This window comes from Calidris pugnax, unplaced genomic scaffold (genome assembly GCF_001431845.1).
Source record: "Calidris pugnax isolate Ruff unplaced genomic scaffold, ASM143184v1 scaffold336, whole genome shotgun sequence".
In the NCBI taxonomy this organism is placed as follows: domain Eukaryota; kingdom Metazoa; phylum Chordata; class Aves; order Charadriiformes; family Scolopacidae; genus Calidris; species Calidris pugnax.
The window spans coordinates 64,280-84,716 of record NW_015091127.1 but is presented as its reverse complement, the minus strand read 5'-3'; the positions used below and the strand labels follow the sequence as shown (position 1 = coordinate 84,716).

Sequence of the window (20,437 nt, the reverse complement as noted above, 5' to 3'; positions counted from 1 at the left end):
TTCCAACTTCAAGCCACTCTAAATCTGGAATTGCCACAGCTGTGATTTCAGCAGTAGTTGGTGTCTGCCCGTAAAGAGGAAAGTCATTCCTCAGCTTTGTATTTAAAGAGCATCCCTGACATTAAGAACCAGAAGCTTCTGAATACAAAAATCAGGAACGTTTCTGTGCTCGTGTCAAAAAAAAAAAAAAAAAAAAAAAAGAAAAGTGAAAAACAGTTGGAAAATGTGAAGTGGAATTGCGAGGGCACTGTTAAGTCCTGAACTCCCAGAAACACGCGGCTGCACTGCTGATACTATAATATCACTTGATTGCTGGTGCCAGGAGTATCAGGGCAGCCTCACCCAGTTCTGTTCTGCTCCAAGCTGGTCTCCTAGACTCTCTGGAGTCTATGGTAATTTTCAGCAGCTCCAGACACAGGCAAAGCTTTATTCTGGTGCGTGTGTGCCATTAGAGATGTTCCTTCTGATGGAGCTGAGAGGCAGCCGAATGCAGCAGGACGTGGGTTTGGTTACTATCAGCCCGTTGCGCTGCGTGCAGAGATTGCTCAGGGCCAGATTACAGCTGGTGTGTGTACATGTGGAAAGGAATCTTTTGGCTCTGCTCTGGGTCCCGTGTCCTGCTGGCACATCAGCCGTGCCCTGCTTGCACTGTGCTTGCCAGGCAGCAGGAATCCCTGAGGGTCCTCTGGGAGCAGAGCTCCTACCAGGAGCCGCTGGGCTCCAGGCACAAGCCCACAGGCTGCGCTCCCTCTTTAAGGCTTCTGCTTTGACCCTTGGTTCAGGCAGAACTACTGTGTCTCCAGAATTCCATGCCGATATTCAAAAGAATTATAAGCGTAAAATTGCTTGGCAATCTATTTTCTTAGTCTTTTCTCTTTTCTAACAATATGCCATCTCTTTCCTTAGTCTTGCCCCTTTCCTAACTAGGTGCTTACAACCTTCCAAGAGGTTCATCTGCAAGAACTCGTGCTCTGTGCTGCTGCCCGCAGTCAGGCTAATAGGCTAGTTAAAGTAAAAGGTATCTCGAGCGAAGCAGAAAGAGCTGCCTCCTCTAGAGGATAGTTAAATCCTTGCAGCAGCGTGGGGATTGCCCACTGTGCAAGAACTGGAAGAGCTTCAGGGAGGTTGTATGGGAGCCATCTCCTCCTGAGGTCAGAGGGGTGAGTGTCAGCAGCGCAGGCTTCGCAGAACAGCTTGGGAGAACTCCCAAACTGTGCTTTTCCAAATGCCCGTCTTTCACTTCAACCTTATTCCAGTTTTTCCCTAAAGGATAAAATCCTAAACACTTCAGCCTATTGTGATGGTCGCGTGATGCACTTCAGAAACACCTCCTGGTTTGTCATGGCTGTGCTCAGAATTCGCAGCCCCCCTGATGCTGGGCAGGCACTGCGCTGCTCCGGCCAGCCTCGGAGCCGGGAGGGAAACCAAAACGCTGCTCAGTCAGGGGATGAAGAGACACCACAAAGCTAGTGCACCCAGGAATGCCTCCGGAGAGAGAAACGCCGAAGAGAAATCCACCTTGATGTGCTCTTGAATTGCAAAAGCCTTCTAATGCAGCCTGTGCCTGTGATTTATAACAATGACTCATAATATTGCATTATACTTAATATGATGTAACGCTGATGCAAGATGCCATTCGTGGAATTTCAATGTCACAGAGAAAAAGAGAGGAGAGAGCAGTCTGGTCATGTACCTTGCTGTGCTGTCAGAATGAAGAGTTTACAGCCAAAATGTGTAGAACCTCTCAGTACCTACTTTGCTATTTTTTTTAGCAGAGAAACTCGGAGAATAATGTTTTTATTTCCTGGAGCATAAGTATGTCTCAGACATACGTTATTGTGTTACTTACAGTAATTTAATTAACTTTGTACTTGAGAAGACAAATTTGCTAACAGACAATTCAGTCTTGCAATAACCCCTCTCATGGAAGTTTGCTGGGCAAATTTGGGATTACACCTTTAAATTAATTCAAGCTTTATCTCTCTTCTCTGACCCAGCTGTTATGAATTCTCCTCCTGTTCTCCCTGTCCTGTTGGCTTCTTCCGGCAGTGAATCAGCATTTCAGGAAATACTAACTCAAAGGGGAAAGACACCCTAAACTTTGGTTTCTAGAGGTCAGAAATAGCCACTCCCCAGTAGGTTTAACAAATGATGTGAGGCTTCTCGGGCTGCTTGGGGCCAGTTTTATCGGGTGTTTGAGACCCCTGTTTTGAACTCAGAGAAGCTGTGGCTGCCCCATCCCTGGAGGGGTTCAAGGCCAGGTTGGACAGGGCTTTGGTCAACCTTGTCTGGTGGGAGATGTCCCTGCCCAGGGCAGGGGGTGGGACTGGATGATCTTTAAGGTCCCTTCCAACCCAAAGAATTCTATGATTTTATGACCTCTAAAATCCTCCACATTTGACACAGTCAATTTTAATTTTCTTCTAGAAAGAACTGACAGATAATTGTACCGTTGCTCTGATGGTGTCAGGTATTCTCAAGGGCAACAAAGGTGGTGAAGGGCCTGGAGCATCAATCTTATGAAGAGCAGTGGAAGGAGCTGGGACTGTTTAGTATGAGGAAGAGGAGGCTGAGGGGAGACCTCATCACTCTCTCCAACTACTTGAAAGAACACTGTAGAGAGGTTGGTGCTGGTCTCTTATCACAGGTAATTAGTGACAGAACGAGAGGGAATGGCTTCAAGCTCCAACAGGGGAGGGTTAGACTGAACATTAGGAAAGAATTTTTCACAGAAAGAGTGGTCAGAGACTGGAAGAGGCTGCCCAGGGAGGGAGGTGAGTCGCCATCCCTGGACATGGTTAAGAGTCATTTAGATGTGGTGTTGGGGGATATGGTGTAGGGGAGAACTTTGTAGAGTAGAGTTGATGGTTGGACTCAATGATCCCAAGGGTCTTTTCCAACCTGAAGGATTCTATGATTCTGTGATTCAGTAGATTCAGAGAGACTGGTTTTGGCACTGCAGGAAGCAGATAGACCTCTGCCTAGGTAAAACAACACCATGAGAAGGTAGAAAGTCTTGAAATGAGAACTCCAAAAAGCCTGGATCTCGCTTTTCCTGGTGGTTCTCTGTTGGTTTATACCCATGCAGTCCTACCTAGGCTCGGTTTCTCTGGTAAACCCAGCAGGTGAAGTTACCAGTGATTCCTAAGAAGACAGCTAGATAATAATACATGTATGATTTGCTAAAGTCCTGAATCCTAAAGATCCTGAATCACCTGCAGCTGGTGTCATCCTAAAGAAGGACCATTTCACAGGTCATTAATGAGCTCCCAGGGAATGGGCTCATCACACAGTGCAGTTTTGCATTGCAAGACCAAAGAAGTAGAGGGGACTGACTTCTGCCCAGCGTAGCGGTGCCTACAGGTGAAGATAACAAATCAATCGGAACTGAACACCTAGTTTATTTTTGGAAGCCCGGTAGGTGCCAGTCTGTCTCCTAGGTGCATAAATATCATCAAAAAGCTCGCCATGGGTGAGTAAAACTAGACAAGAATTTGTAGCCCAGAGGAAAGCCACCAAGAATAGATTGTGTGGAGGCTGATAAGATCCATATTGCTCCAAAAGGGAGAATACCACCTCAAAACAAGACGGTCTTTGTTGTGAAAGGGTTAGGTTGTGAGAGAGCTTGCTTGCCAAATACCCATAATGGCCTCCCTCTGCCAATTGTCTTTAAATACTGTGATCTTTCACATAAGAGCAAAACCTGAAAGGAATCTCTCTAGCAAAAACATCATTTATTCACTCTCTACAGGATGGCGGAGTAACATGCCTCCTCTCAGTCATGTTACTCTTTCTTTCCCCTGAAGATTTCAAACGGAGATTTGTTCGAACAAAGATGAGTAATTTTGCTCTGTGAGGGATGCAGGAAGAAGCGCAGAAATATCTCTGGATCAGAGCAGTTCCTGAGCCTGCTGGAGAAATGGCCGATCGCCAGAGATAGCACACACCACGGGTCTCTCAGATAACAATGCGCGGAGCTGCATCTCCCAGGCACAAGCTTTCAGGACGGCAAATGGTGCACACGAAGGTGAGAAACACGAGGAGCTCGTGTCCTCGGGGAGGCTGCTGAACGCTTGGGTCTTCCCAAGGGCCAGCTCCAGGACTGGCATCCCTCCTTCTCTACCCTAGGTCCCTACCTGGGTGATAACAGATCCAAGAAATGCAGTTTCTGGGTGGGTTTTTTTTGTCTATATCTCTGAGCTTGGCAATTGAAATAATTTTCTAAGACAGTAGCCAGTTCCATCTATGTTTCAGTCCTCTACAGGCTGGTGTGCCAGTTCCTGGGAATTTTACTGTGAGCACCTATTAAAATAAAAGCAGACCTTTCTGGGAAGCAGCCTTCCCTCAAAGGTCTCCCAGGCACAAGCTTTCAGGACGGCAAATGGTGCACACGAAGGTGAGAAACACGAGGAGCTCGTGTCCTCGGGGAGGCTGCTGAACGCTTGGGTCTTCCCAAGGGCCAGCTCCAGGACTGGCATCCCTCCTTCTCTACCCTAGGTCCCTACCTGGGTGATAACAGATCCAAGAAATGCAGTTTCTGGGTGGGTTTTTTTTGTCTATATCTCTGAGCTTGGCAATTGAAATAATTTTCTAAGACAGTAGCCAGTTCCATCTATTTCTCTACAGGCTGGTGTGCCAGTTCCTGGGAATTTTACTGTGAGCACCTATTAAAATAAAAGCAGACCTTTCTGGGAAGCAGCCTTCCCTCAAAGGTGAAAACTCCTCTGCTATTTTTTATTCCAGTGGCTTGTGCTTGTCTGTGGACCTTGGTGTTATACCAGGCTTTTCAGTACGTCCCTTCGTGCTACCAGAAACTGAGTAATAAAGATGTGGAAACAGTTGATTAGCAAATATTAATGGTTAGTCCTTGAGTTACTCTCAGAATCCAGTGTTAGTTTTGCTGTTTTTTTTTTTAAAGTACCCAGTTTGCACCAGACAGCCAGACACAGGCACGGGGGATACTGGCCAGAGTAAAAACCATAATCTCACCTATAAAACTACCACAGTAGCATTAAATAAAAAGAAAGGCTAGGCTTTTTTTTTGGAGGGGGGGGGCTGGAAATGGCTTTTCTTCAACACAATCTGCTTGGCTCCAGCGTAAGTGGAGACGTCTCAGAGCCTACGGGTAATTACCCCAATAAAAATAGCATCCACAAATGAGCTGCTGTTCCCAACATCCTTCTCCCGTTCACTTCTATGTCACCGAAAGGTGTGATCGGTGCTGACACGGCCGGCGGGGACGGTGAAAGGGAGAGGGGAGAAAGCCAGAGGGTCGACACGCGTTCCCTAAGGCGGGATGGGCAGAAGGGTGGCTCCCGTAGGGAATGCTGGGGTGGCTGCTGCCCGGGATCCCCCGGACACGTGTGGGATGAGTTCCTGCCCTCCCTGGTTCCGCCGTCGCCGCTTTCGGCTACGCGGACCTAAAGAAGGTGGAGGGGGGAAGGTTGGCTGTGCGGAAGGATAAGGCAGACCCCCGTGGTGGTGCAGCGGCGAGTCAGCCCGTGGTCTGGCTGCCGAGACGTTTTTCTCCCCGTGGAGGTAGTCCCCACACAAAGAGCAAGGTTTGAACGGTTGGGTTGAAAACGATCCCTTTGCAAATGAGTGAGAAGTTCATGTCTGAACCTGACGGGAGCCCCGTTCACCCACACAGTAGCAGGCAAGCGTTTTAGCATAAGTACCCTCTGACTTTCCAGATAAAATGTTTGTTTGCTTTTTTTTTTTTTTCCTTTTACCGCTGTAAAGAGTAACATTTAGACAAATATTTGACAGACAGATGGTCCAACAAGCTCGGGTAACTTGCAAAGGTGCCTACTTGTCTACTGTAAAATGACGTTAGTGCCAAAGCGCGGCGTGGTTCCATACCCTCTACAAGACCCAACCCCGTCTCCAGGCCTGGGCCAGAGGTGGCCACATCTGGGGGACACCAGAGGTGCTTACCTTCCTCCCGGCCTCGTTGTTGTGCAGGTTCATGAGCGTCCTCGCGTTTTGCTTAATCTCCCGGGCATCCACAAACACCTTGGCGAATCCTATTCCGTATCTGATGTCAGCGGAGCAGCCTCCCCATTTCCACCCTTCCTCTTTGTGGTACTGTCCTTGTTTTTCTTTGTCACAACCACAGTCACTCAGGTTGCCCTGTGTGCAGGCAGCCGTGATGGCGTGTGCCACTCCAGCAGCAATGATGGCGTAGGTGAACGCTGCCTCTCTGCTACCTGCAACGGAAACGGCGCCGTGAATACACCACGCGACACGGGGACACGAGTTAGACAGAGGTGGGAGTCAGGGAAAGACAGGCAAGTTCCTGCAGCACAACCATCAGAAGGCTATTATTAGACGCGCCGCAAATCTGCAGGCATAAGCAGGGCTCCTCTCTTCTAACTATTGATTTCTGTGGATGCTCACTCTCGAAAATGATGGCTCTCCGTGAGGTGGTAGGAGATATAGTATGATTTAAGCAACTTCATGGATACGTGGTTCCTGATGGTATTACAAGTAGTCAAACTAAACTTTTTTTAATGGAAAAATGGTGGGGTGGCAAATGCTCAAAAAGAAAGAACGGAAAAAAAAAAAAAAGAAATTAGGGGTGCAACTGGGAGTGAAATTCTAAAAATCCAAATTCAACATTAAATATATCAGCTTAGAAATGGGATTTTATTTAGAAACCTAATGCTACATGAAAAGGTGTTTTTTTTTACAGGAAAACAACCTCTGACAGGAATCTTTTTCTAAAAAAATATTTTAGCTGAACCAGAGCGTTTTTGTCAGATTGTAGGTGTCACAAAGAAAAAAAAAAAAAGAAATTAGGGGTGCAACTAGGAGTGAAATTCTAAAAATCCAAATTCAACATTAAATATATCAGCTTAGAAATGGGATTTTATTTAGAAACTTAATGCTACATGAAAAGGTGGGTTTTTTTACAGGAAAACAACCTCTGATAGGAATCTTTTTCTAAAAAAATATTTTAGCTGAACCAGAGCGTTTTTGTCAGATTGTAGGTGTCACAAAGTTTTCAACACAGACATTTGTGCAAACTCAATGAAATAAGTTTTGGGTTTAATTTCAAAATTTCTCACAGGATGGAAAAAAATAATTCCTGGCCTGTTGTAGGTACCATGACAAAAGCAGGGCAACGGAGAGCCCCACCAGAGGGCTGTGAGGAAGTAGCTAAGCCAATATTATTTCGTGCAATATGGCTATAATGACAGGCTTCTGTTTGTCGGGGGGGTGGGTGGGTGTTCTCACTTTAAATATAGGATTTAATTTATCTTCTTGGAGCTTTCTTGCATTCTGGTGCGTGGACCACCAGAATTCCCACATGTGGATCCTATGGGATCTGCGAGGCTTTTGGAACCAGTTCTGCAGAGAGAGGGTCCCTTCAAAACACGAGGAGGTTTGCAGAGGTTGCCCATGGATCTCAAACAGCCCTTTAAAAAATCCTTGGATCTCCCAAACCAAGGACATCCCCCTACTCTTCCTTCTCCAGCGACGTAATGTGCCCTTGCATCGGATCAGAATCAGGCTCTTAATTAGGAGAGGGCAGATGGGAAGATCAGCTTCCCTTCTCCAAACACCCGTCCGTTATGTTCTGGCAGACCTCAACTGCTGGCAATAGTTTATTATACATGAAACAGGCACATTTCTGCTGTTTATTGGATTTCTCAAAAAAATAATCGCTTGGGGAAGAAATCTTATAAGCACTTCATTCTCGGCTACATCCCTCACATGTATATGATCTAGATTTCTGTACTTGTCACTAAATGGCTCTTTTAAGGAAAAATGTTCACTTCCTTATGGCAAGTGAAATGGAAAACAAGGTGACATAATCAAAATCTGTTTAAAAGTGACTTTGTGCCCTTCTATTAGCACAGAAGATACTCCCATTGATAGTGCTATGCACGGTGTTTATTGAGGAACCTGTAGTCATAGAATCACAGAATTGTCTGGGTTGGAAGGGACTTTTCAGATCATCGAGTCCAACCATCAACCCAACACTGACAAAGCCACCACTGACCCATGTCCCTCAGCACCGTGTCTGCCCAGCTTTTAAATTCCTCCAGGGATGGTGCCTCAACCCTTTCTCTGGGCAGCCCGTTCCAATGCTTAATAACCCTTTCAGTGTAAAAATTTTTCCCAATATTCACCCGAAACCTCCCTTGGCACAACTTGAGGCCATTTCCTCTTGTCCCTTCGCCTGTTCCTTGGGAGAAGAGACTGACCCCCCTAGTTACACCCTCATTTCAGGGAGTTGTAGATTTCAAAAAAGAAAAATCATAAAATGTTGAGTTTTTTTGTAGATGAGGCTTTCTACAACTACTGGGTTGTTATGGAAATCTGACCATTGGATGGAAATCCCAGGCTGTAGATGCTGGAGTTGTGCTCTCAGAGCCTCTGTGCAGCCTCATGGGGAGACCAGAGGAGGTGGGTGAAGTGGGGTCCACTCCAGAGTAAATCCATAAGGACCAGCTGGGGCACCTTTCTAGTTCCTCCTCCAGTTTATCCTCAACAATATCCTCACTATTTAAAGTACAGAACTGTGAACAATGCCCTGATGAAAGGGGGAAGGCACAATAAGAAGTCCCCATTTCTCCCCGCAGCAATGCCTTACACCACATTTCTGTGTCATGAAGCAGCAAATGGGACGTCATCAAAAAAATATTTGGAGCTGAAATTTGCATCTGGTTCTGTTTTTCCTTTGGTTGGATGGTTTCTGATCTAGCACAAGTTTTTTTCAAGATGCAGAATTAAAAAAAAACAAAACACTGGGAGATCATTTTAATCTGACATCCTCAACATTGTAAAGACTGAGCAGCTCTTTTGCTTCTTACAGGGGAGAAGAATGCCATGCAGAGAGTGTAAAACTGGCACGGGCAGAACCAGAACCCAGCATCAAGCTTGATCATTAAATATATTACACAAATTAAGTTATTTTGTAAGTTTGCCTTGTTTGGGAGTAAAGCTCACCAGCTTCTTAAAACTAGAAGGTAGGAGATTATGCAGAGAGTGTAAAACTAGCACAGGCAGAACCAGAATCCAATGTCACGCTTGATCATTAAATATATTACACAAATTAAGTTATTTCATAAGTTTGCCTACTTTGTGGGAAAAGTTAGGAAACTACAAGGTAAACAGAGCTGGTGTCTGAAGGAATTGATCCGGGTGGGAAGTACCTGGGCACTTGTGCAGTATTGATGAAGTGGCAGAGTCTTGTCACGTCTGCATCAAACTGCCGCTCTTTTCCATAAATGATTCACTTCTCTAAGCTTCATTGCCTTTGTCTGGTTGGCAGACACATCAGCACACGGGGCAGGGGGAAGCTTAGTTCAGGTTGGGCCTCTTCTGGGACAGTGCTTTGGGTACCAAAGCAGTGCAGTAGGGGAGGTTGTAGCCAAATGGGACAACATGAGTACGTGTGTTTTCCTGCCACTTTTAAATAATGAAAAATACTCCTCTACTGATCTCAGCAGGCAGTTGAAGTGCCTGGAGGATCTCAGAGGAAACACTGCTTCAAGAAGGTTCACCCAGGCAGATGCTCCTTGCAGGCAACCATTGTTTCCTCTGAGCTTCTGCTGATGCTCTGGAGCATCTGACCGAGAAGGTATGGTTCCATATTCAGGCTAACTTCAAAATACGTGTAGGTTGAACAGTATAACCTCATCTTTTATGGATTCCCAAAGACAAACAATTTGGGAAATGACTTGATATGATCTTCCTTTATTTTCTTTCATGTTTACTTTTCAGCCTATGCTTTTTGTGTGCATCTGGCAGCCACCTTAGACCTGTGCCTTACTTTTCCTCTGAAAATTCAGCAGTAAAAAATTAAGTATCTTAGCGTTAGAAGAAGGTCAGGCTTTGATGTCAACACAATACTGAGACTCTTGCATTTACTTTAAGCTGATGGTGACTGTAGCATCACAAAATACTTCATAGGTGGGCACAGCACTTGTGGTTCAGGAGGAAAAAGTTAGTAAAGCAGGAGGTGTGGTACAAAATACAGGGCAAAGAAAGAGCAGAACTGGCAGCAATGCGTCACACCACGTGAGACACAAAGCCCACTTTGGCTAATGACCAGAATAAGCAAAACACTTATTTCTGAGCAAAAATAGGTAGTTGGTCAGTAGGCTGATGGTAACATCAAGGGTTTCGCTCTTCTGTATAACTGAAAGAGTGCAGAAAACCCTAATCTGCAGTCATTGGCTTCTCTAGATGGCTAGAAAGATCAGGCAGCAGCTGGAAGAGTGAACTAGTGTGCTTTCAGCAGTGGGATCAGAAAAGACCCTTTGGAGAGTTTAAATAAAATATACTTATGGGCATGAGCTTCTCAGACTGTCTCTCAAACAATTTTCTCATCCATTCACTAGACATGTTGGTTGTACACCCAGGAATTAAATCTTCTTGCAGTCAATTCCCACTAAATCCATGAGCTTCTCAGACTGTCTCTCAAACAATTTTCTCATCCATTCACTAGACATGTTGGTTGTAATTAAATCTTCTTGCAGTCAATTCCCTCTAAATCCCTCCTTAAACTACAACTGGACTGAAATCTATGATTTTTTTAAAATGTTTGGAAAAAACCCCCTTAATTTAAAAATGAACAAATCAATTGATCTTTGTGGGAGGATTGGTGCAAACCATGGTCCCAGATGCTGGGTCAATTAAAGAGGTTTTTGTGGAGGCTTTTCCTGCCAGTGACTTGCAAGGCTGCACATAAAACCACTTGTGATGAGCAAACTGGCAAAAGAGAGAAGGACGTCTGCCCGAGACCTACAGGAGTCACAGAGAAATGGGCAGAGTTACCTATATGTGTACACGAATCGTAGGCCCTCCTTTCAGCTCCCAAGTGACATCTTCTTCTTATTGTCTCAAATAAGCAAAGGCCAAACATCCACCAGAGCTGGTCTCCAAGCACTGGATGATCTCTAAAATTAGGGAATCTCCAGCATTAGGTGATCTCCAAGATTAGGGAATCACCAGCATTAGGTGATCTCCAAGCATCAGAAACTTCAGAGGAGGATCTGGCAGCCTTTCATGGCTTGTGCTGGTCATTTGGATCCAACAGGGCAGCATTTCCAAGGACAACTGCTGTCATACCAGAAGAGATGCTCAAGCTCAGTGTAGATGCTCTGGGGATGGCAGGGAGGGGGGACACCCCCGTGTGCCTCAGCCCAGCAGTGCCACCATTAGCACTCAGCCTGGAAGTGGGGTGTGGGCATCGATGTCTGCCTGGTTCTGCTCCCCCCATCCACACCTGGGGCTGTCCTCTGTCTAAACAAGTGCTGCAGGTGCTGCATCTAGACAGAGGCTTTCCCCTAATAATGTGTCAGATTGCACCTGGGGAGGAAGAACCCCAGGCACCAATGCAGGTTAGGGGTGGATCTTCTGGAAAGAACTACTGAGGAGAAGGATCTGGGACTCCTAGTAGATAGCAAACTTTCCATGCACCAGCAATGTGCCCTTGTGGCCAAGAGGCCAGTGGGATCCTGGGCTGTGTAGGGAAGAGTGTGGCCAGCAGGTCGAGGGAAGTCATTCTTCCCTCTGCTCTGCACTGGGGAGGCCACAACTGGAATCCTGCGTCCAGTGCTGGGCTCCCCAGTTCAAGAGAGACAGGGAACTGCTGGAGAGAGTCCAGCGTAGGGCAACAGAGATGATTAAGGGATTGGAACATCTCCCTTATGAGGAAAGGCTCAAGGAGCTGGGACTCTTTAGTCTGGACAAGCGAAGAATGAGGGGAGACCTTATTTATAAATATCTAAAGGGTGGGTTGAAGGATGTTGGAGCCGGACTCTTTTCAGTGGTTTCCAGCGATAGGACAAGAGGCAACGGGCTCAAGCTGGAACATGGGAGGTTCCATTCAAATATGAGAAAAAACTTCTTTAGGGTGAGGGTGACAGAGCCCTGGCAGAGGCTGCCCAGGGAGGGTGTGGAGTCCCCTTCTCTGGAGATCTTCAAGACCCGCCTGGATGCTCCTGAGTGATGTGCTCTGGGCATTCCTGCTTTAGCAGGGGAGTTGGACCAAATGATCTCTAGAGGTCCCTTCCAACTCTGACAATTCCATGATTCCATGATTCCGTAAATACCTCCTTGTTCTTCCTATTTTTTTCTGGACTTAAATAAGGCATGCAGCGTGTTGCAGCTCCATTTGCTTTGATGGCAGATCGCTTGGCTTCCAATATCCAATATTCCAATATTGCAGCTCCACTCCATTGATGCAGATCATCTTCCAAAGCACTGGAGTCTTGTCTTTAGACCCTTCCCTGGGCAGTGTGTGACAATCCCAATCTGACTTTAACTTTGTCACTGAGCTCTGCACAGTCAACCACCACCACGGGGTGTCCGATGCCGAAAGGGGAAGCACTAAGATTATCACAGGTAAGTGAAAACATGAATATTGCCAGCACAGGTAGCTCTCCTAACACTGAGCATACCTATGTACAACCCATGTGTACCTTGGAGCATCAATCCTGCAAACACTCTGTGCCCTGGTGTATGTGGCACTGGGCTTTGGGTGATCAGCAAGTGGCCTGTCTGTGCACCAGCTGCAACGAGAGGTCTCAATCCTGGTGTTAATTTAGCTAACAACGTTTTTTAAGTTTAATCTTAAAATCTGAACAGTTTGTAAAAAGCTCTGCTCACGCTGATTGGACTTGACAACTTAGTTTGAAAAAGAAGCACAGGAACTTGATGTTGCATGGGAAGCAGGACCTAAGCCTGGGAGATACGGTGTGGGTTTAGGTGCAGGCAGTCGGTAGGTGCTCAGCAGTTCCCCTCTCAGGATCATGAGTACATTTCTAAATAGCCCGTCCAGCCCTATCAGTCCCCCTCATAAATTGACTGAGCCGTGAAATAAAAAAGACAAATTTCTATTTATCTCACTGGAAAACATGGGTTGTATTTTCTGCTATTTAAAGCCAAAGGGTCAGAGAGGGAGTTACCTGCAGTGACATGAGCTGAAATATGATTGTGAAAATAGAAGGATGGAGAATGCAACGTACCTTGCCAATTATGCACTACAGCAAACATTGCTTCCCACCTCTCTATAGAGGTCATAACTCACAGCTGGGAAAAAAGAGCAGAACTCATCGTCTGCCTACTTCGGGGTGTGCCTCCTCCTTTCTGGGTAGACTACGGTTGGTCTTGCAGGTTTTTTTATTTTTATCTTTCTTTAACCTAGCGTGCGTGATTAATACAAATGGTAGCTTAAAAAATATCATTTAAGTATCCCCCTCCTATTTTTCTTCCCCCTTTTTTACAATCCCCCTCCTATTTTTCTTACCCCTTTTTTACAGAAGGTTTAAAGTTTTGAGGGGTTTGGTGCCTTAAAATATTGTACTGACTTGAAATGAAAATGACAGTTCCCTATAAATCAGCACCATGTTCTTTGCAAAGATTAGTACCAATAAATAAAACGTGTAGAGTTGCTCTAAGAGGCATTTGAGGCTTTGGGAGGTTTAGCAACTGCCCATTTTCACAAGCTAAAGTTTGTTCCATCACTTCTTGGAGAGGAAACACTCCAGGTATAGTGACTATTTTTGAAAATAACCTTCTTTAAACTTACAAAGTTACTGCTCAAGACATTACAACAATCACAGCCACTATTTTGGAGTCCAAGCAAGAGTTTCCCCTTTCCGGAGGGCTCAGATCCCTCCACCCCAGCACCTTCCTTGAGAAAACCCCCTGTGCTGACCCCACGCTCAGAGATCGCTCTTCTGCCGTTCTAATGAAATGTAAATCTTTTTTGTTTCTCTGAAACATGTACTCACAAGACACATCTGAAGGCAGGTATGAAAACCTTCTGATGGGAATTCCAACTGCAGTGACCTTCGGGCAATGTTTTATCTTACAGTGACAGTCCCTGCTGAGAAAGATTGACTTTTTGGCGTAGAGCAGCTTGCTGGGGTTTGGATGTTCAGGCCATATTTCAGCCTGGCCCCTCTTTTGCCTGCAAATAACTGTTTTCGTGCAAGATACTGACATTAAAAACTGGTTGTGAGGGCTGGAAACTTAGCACAGAAATGCAAATCCTGACCCTGCTTGAGTAGACAGTGAGACTCCTGTTAATTACAACTGTATTTCTTTTCCTTATATCTCAGGAGATTCGTAACACCACTGGTCCTGAAAACAGAGTATTTATCAATCATTCTTCTGAATATTGACTACGCTGAAGAGCGCAGCAGCACTTAGAACCTGGTTTCCCACAACCTTGTGCAGGTAATCTTCTGTGCAGTATAAAATCTACCTGTGCTTCTTTACTTGGTCTGTTATTTCGTAATTCAAAGAATCGCACTTTAGGAGCTGACACAAGAGACTATGCCAGTATTTAAAATCAAAAAGCTGTAGTAAATGATTGCTCCTTTCTTGAACACACCTGTACCAGCATGTTTTCAACAGTGTTTAACACAGTGATGAAATGAAGTTTTACTCTATTATTTTTCTTTCAACTCTACCAGACCGGATAGGAGAACGAGGTAGAACTCATTCCAGGGAACTCTCTTTTGTGTACTCCCTACTGAACAGGATGGTTAGAGTTTGGCTTCTAAGACAGTTGTCATTTGTTTCAATAACCACGAGTGGGAATGTCCCCTCTTCCTTTATGCTGGAAGCCATAGAAGAAAAGTTTATTTTAATATATGGAAAATAAATCGCTGCTAATTTCAGTTCAGTGAGCAGGGCAGAGCTAACGGTGTACGGTATAAAGGAAATATAAATCAGCCTCTCCTGTTTTAATGTGCACATCTGGGTACATCTGTAAGGATCCCAGAGTCCAAGGCATCGTGCACAAGGAACATAGATACGGCTGCGCTCACAAGTTTTAAGACCCCTTGCTCCATATAGATTCTTGGTTTGATTTCAGCTTTCCTGAACGTCAAGTGGATGAAGGTATCAAGATGATTATACTGAAAAGTTTTTCAGTGTAAAAGAAACCAAGGAATTGGTGGTTTTCAGTAAGACCAGTATGAAAACTTGGTTGAAACTGGTTTTGCTGTAATGCTCTTTGGGGACCACCCCACGTCTTCATAGCCCTCGGCTGATTCCCTCCATCCCGCGCTGGGTCCTTGACTGCTGCTGCATGGCTGTAGTGCCTTTCTCTTCATAGATCTGCACTGAGATGAGTTTCCACTTTGCTGGGTCACTTTGTGGAGATTCAGTCAAACAGTCTGTATTATTTTTACTGGGGAAGTCTCATTTGATAGTGGCAGCGCTGCTCCGTTATGACAAAAAGACATAATTTTGTATTTTTGTCCTATGATGCCAATACGGTGCTGTCCTCTGGATAACATTAAATGTACACATACCCTACAGCAATTATTTGAGATCGTTTTTCCTTGGCTTGTGATTATCTCAAACAGCCAACATTTCTGTTGGCTGCCTGTTCACAAGGTGGCACGCTGCAAAACGGGCTACTTGGGCACCTGATGGAACGCCTTCTCCAGAGCACCTGCTCCTGCTGTGGCCCATCAGAGCTCAAAGCTGATTTTCAGATTCTGTCAAAGGCATCTCCGGTTGCTCAGATGTTTAGGCTTTAAGCACATTTCACCTGAAGAGTGGCGGGCAGGAGTTTTTTTTGCCTGTTCTGCTTTAAAACCTTGGTTTTCATTGTGGCTGTCTTCAGGAACGGAACTGTAACCACTGTAACAAATCTGTTTGTTTTTAAAAGTGTCCGTAATTGCCGCGTTGCGTCATCTCCATGGTTATTTTAAAAATTCTCTTTGTGACTTTACATTATTAATAAGGTGTCTACAGAATTGTCTAGAAAAAAAATACTTGTGTCGATCTTGATTGCGACTTTATCATTTCCTGCCATAATTGGACCGAGTACTCAGCTGGAGTAAACTGATGTCACTTTTACTCTCTTGTTTCTCTCCATGTTATTGGCACTATTGTCACCGGCTGTCACAATAAGATATCCGCAGTGTGTCAGTAGGGAAGCACCTCTCTTTTGAAGGACAAACTAGATAAAATGATGCAAGAAGTGGAGAGTATTTGCTGTGCGCTGGTTGGAAGCACCCTGTAACGAGCTGGGAACTCCAGGCTGTGATCACAAACACGAAGCATGGATGAATTTAAATGGTTGCTAACTAAAGCTCTACAACTAAATTAGCACTGGAAGACAGATTATATGTGAATTTGTTAAAAAGCAGATAGACACACATGGTACAGATTAGAACAGGAAAGTTTTGCTGGATGCTTTCCTCCTACAGACGTCAAAGTGTGTCTCCAAGGCTGGTATCCCCGTTGCCTTTTTAAAAATAGGACCAGAGAAGCACGGCAGAGGAGTGTGCCAGGGTCCCTCAGCCACCCAGTACAGGGCCATCAAGAAAGCTTAGGCCTCCTCAATCACCTTGGAGCATCAACAGGAGGATTTAAGTAATGAATTAATGACTTAATGAATGTAAGTTATGAGTAACACTCATAAAACAGATTACCCAGTAAAGGTGAAAGTAAGGAAAACTGGTTTTGAAGAGGTTTTGCTTGGTGGGCCATCAAAATCATGGGTCGGGAAATAGTTCTCAAGAATCCATGGTGTCCAAGGGAACTTAGTTGTATGGACTAATGCACATCCTTATTAGCACCAGAGTTACTTAAGCACATCCTCCCAGATTGCTATTAGAGGTTGCTCGCTGCAGGTGACCAGCAGAGCCCTGTCACTGTCACTCTGAGGTCATGTGCTGATCACAACACCATGGAGCAGTGTCCCTCCCAAGGCAAGGGAGCCAAGCTCCCTCATGGAGAAGGCAGAATGAGGTCCTGCGTGGGCCACTGACTTCATTGCCAGTGGCAAGATCAAGGTGCCCCACGTACTTCCGAGGGAATAACTCTACAGATGCAGTTGGCCAAGAGATAGAACCAGTCTTTGAACACTACAAAAGGTACCAATGTACGAGTTGCTGTTTGAATAGTGTTTTGTGACACACAACCTGTCAAAGGGCTGAGAATCTCGAGCTGTTGCTGCTAATTAAAAAGCTACAAGGGTACAGAATCTTTGCCCTAACCTTAACCTGGGTTGTCCTTGTGCACAGTAACCTTAAATACATCCTATAGGGTATATGGTCCTTGACGTCACACGTCTCTCTTGCCTTCCTGTCTAGGGTAAGGCACGCAGGCCTGATCTCCTCTTTGCGGCTACCAAATTTGGCTTACGGCTTTATGGCACGTATAGGTTTTACCCTTTTCTAACCAGAGCAAAGTATTGTCACCCAGAGCCCGTTCTGACACAAAGATCTTAGAGAAAGAAATGTAGGGAAGAGATGAGCTTTCCTTATAGCTGTAGAAAGATGAGCTGCGCCAGGTATTCGAGGTTTCTAGATGTGCTGATAGGGAAGAAGTGGAAGAACAAGGAGACACCCTGCGCAGGAGTGGTTTTGTTAGAATATTTCATGGTGTTTGAGGGCCTGAGTATTTTTATCCCAGAGGCACCACGCACGTCTCGTGTGCCAGTAAAACTCACCACCGCAGATTTCAAACCGGTGTGATTTTTTTAGCAAAGTTTATTTTCAAGTGTAAACGTATAACCTGTTTAAGTTTGAAGGGTTTGGTTATTCTCTAAATGAGTTTTATAATTTGGATGCCATTCAACACTTGACTGTATTCCGAAACCAACGATGAATCTGCCCTATCCATCTTAGCCTCGTAATGGATAGATAGAACATATTAAGAGTTATCACCTCAAAGACGGATCAAAGTCTACTTCCTTCAATATTGACTTTCTTTAAAAGGACCTAAATATAACCCGCTAGCTAAATAATTCAATTTTGGGAAAGGGGGGGGGGGGAGGAACTGAGTGTGTGTTTATCCAACAGACCACAATAACTCTGCAGTTTTATGATTTGTTGGAGAAGAAGAAATCCTTCTCACATTTTCTGTTTAAGGAAATGTTACTCTGAGGCTAAATGAGCCCAAACCTGTCAGCCATCCAAATGGACTCTTCACTGACATAAGTGGCAAACACTCGCATGGATCACTGACAGGAACAGCTCAGCTCAAGGAACAGAAACAATGAGCTAATCTGAAGAAATGGTCCGTTTTCAGATGTTTCACAACGTCGTGCAGGGTGGTTTTCACATTCCCTACTTGACTCACTGTGTTTGATTATCAAAGGTGTTGAAAGACCGGTAACTCACACGGGGCTTTCAAATTTTGTCCTCTGGTTGTCTTCCTGTTCTTTCCTTAAATATCTCAAAGTTTTGGGCAATAGGCATTTTGGCATGCACGGGCGTGACCAGACAGAGGTTCGGGGGGTGCCAGGTGTGCCCGGGAGCTGTGGAGCAGAGTGGGCACCGCTGGAGCTCGGCGTTCCCTGAGAATGCAAGGAATGAGGTAGTGGGGCCGTATCCTGCTCTGTGTCCACATGTAACCACACGGCGCCTGGAGCCCGGCCAGGCCAGAGGGTTTCCCAACCAGCCAGAAGCCAGGCTCAGCTGCCCTGCAACTGCTCGGGGCTCTGCTGCCTTCTGTCCTCGCTCCCTTCTCCCTCTCACCCTGGACATCCACCTTTTCTGTGGCACCAAGCATCCTCCGACCGGATTTCTGCATCTACCTTTCAGGTGGGGAAGAGGCAGAGAGACCTCAAGGCTGGAAACCACACATCCCAACTTCCACTCCCGCATGCAGAACGCCATTCTGGGAGTGATTAGCTTTCAGTGATGGCTCTAAAAATGGATGTACCTGTATTTGGGAAAGAACTTTTCCTCCCTCTTTGCACTTTAAGTGCTATGGAGTCACCAAACACTGAGTAAGCTCCAGTGCTGCGTGTTCGGCAGGACAAGGGTATGAGAATTTTGATCTCAGCTCTGTTTCCTGAGGCATCTGTGCTTGTCGTTGTTATTAATGTTTTAGTTAAGAATTTTGCTATATTCTGTCTGGTTGCAATAACTGAAAAAAAAATGGAAACTGGAAACGGGATCTTCTGCCTGTGGATGGGAACAGGTTTTGTGAATGCCCCGAAATCTCAAACCAGAACACACCCATTCTTTCTGCTGGGAGAGAGGGCACTTGACATAGTTGCTATAGAATAACTATTTCAGGGGGTGGAAATCTCTTGTAATGAGACTGATCCCTGGACCTTCGTCCTGACAGGTAGAAACATCAGGCAAACAATCACTGCTGAGGCGCCTGCGCCCCAGAAACACAACTCTAACCCCACTCAGCACTTGATCACCGACCACTACCTTCAGCCAGAACCAACCACCTCCTTCACAACCTGAAATACCCGAATAAGGCTGCTGTCCCGCGCGCGCAGAGGGGACACATTTCAGAGGGGGGTTTGTGAGAGCAGGGCAGTGAAATTCTGCGGTGGAATTGCTTTCTGAACCACAGCAAGGGCAGGTGCCCTGCCAGGGGGAAGCAGAGATGTCCCTCACACCGGGTAAGGACAGCCACAGCCTCCAGGTGCCCACGCTCCAGGTGATGCTCCTGCCCTGGCTGGCCCACGAGCTGTGTGAGCAGGATGGTCCATCCCCAAAGCCAAGGGTGCCCCTTGACGTTCCCCGTGTGCCCCCCCTCCGGTGACATGCGGCCGGGAGCCGGCCAGGAGCCAGCAGAGAGGACACGTACCCACTTTCAGCTCCTTCCCGAAGACGGTCCTCTCTCCCAGGGCAGAGCAGTTCCAGCGCCCGTTGCGGAACTGGAACTGGCACTCGTTGATGCCCATCTGGGACCCTTCCCCGATGACGATGATGGCGTCGGGCCTGCTCTGGCAGATCGCCCGCTGCCGGGGGGCCAGACCCGGGATCTTGTTACAGATGATGCTGGCTCCCAGGGCCACCACAGAGGAAAAACCCCTGCAACGACAAGACACCGGGGGTGGCTCAGGAGGAGTGGGGGGACACACAGCACCCCCACCGCCTCCCCGCGCTGCGGGACCCGGCTTCGGCAGGTGCCCCTGGAAAGCACCCACCTTCCCCCCCCCCACCCCCGTCCCTTCCCTCTCTCCGCAGCCAGAGCCGAGATAAGCAGCACGTGGGCTCCTGCCAAAACGGGACCAAACTTCCTCATTCGTGAATTAAAGCTCATGCAGCGGCGTTGCGTGCCTGGGCCACGCACCGGCAAGGGGCTGGGAGGGTTTTCCCTCTTGAACAGTTAGAGGGAAGGAGGGAGGGAGAGAAGGGGGATAAACCCACGCTCTCTGCCCCCGGGGCTGCGCCGCCTCCTCCCGCAGCCCAGCGCACCTGGACGGGCCGGGGATGCTGCGGGGCCGGGGAGCCGCCGGCCGCCCCCTTCCCCTCTCGGTGCGGCGGCTCCTGGGGATGCAGCCCCCCCGGGGCGGGGGGGGGGTTTCCCCGAGCTGCGGGAGCCGGACCCCGCGCCGGGGAGGGAGAAGGGACGGCTGCCCCCGGGATGGGGGTCCCCCGGGTCCCCGCCCCCCGGGGTCGCCTCAAGACGTGGGGGCCCTACCTGGTTTTTAAGAAATAATCGTGATCGCTACCATCATCTTTTTTTTTTTTTT

The 20,437-nt window shown here is 46.7% G+C and overlaps 1 protein-coding gene across 1 annotated transcript in view; it reads right to left on the bottom strand.

Moving 5' to 3' along the window:
* Positions 1-20,437, bottom strand: part of WNT7A (wingless-type MMTV integration site family member 7A) — a 40,759-nt gene that overhangs the window by 19,939 nt on the left and 383 nt on the right. The window contains exons 2-3 of the mRNA XM_014958451.1: positions 19,546-19,772; positions 5,938-6,209 (exon numbers count right to left, since the gene is read on the bottom strand). Coding sequence (XP_014813937.1) covers positions 5,938-6,209; positions 19,546-19,772 — 499 coding nt within the window. The remainder of the gene's footprint in view (positions 1-5,937; positions 6,210-19,545; positions 19,773-20,437) is intronic.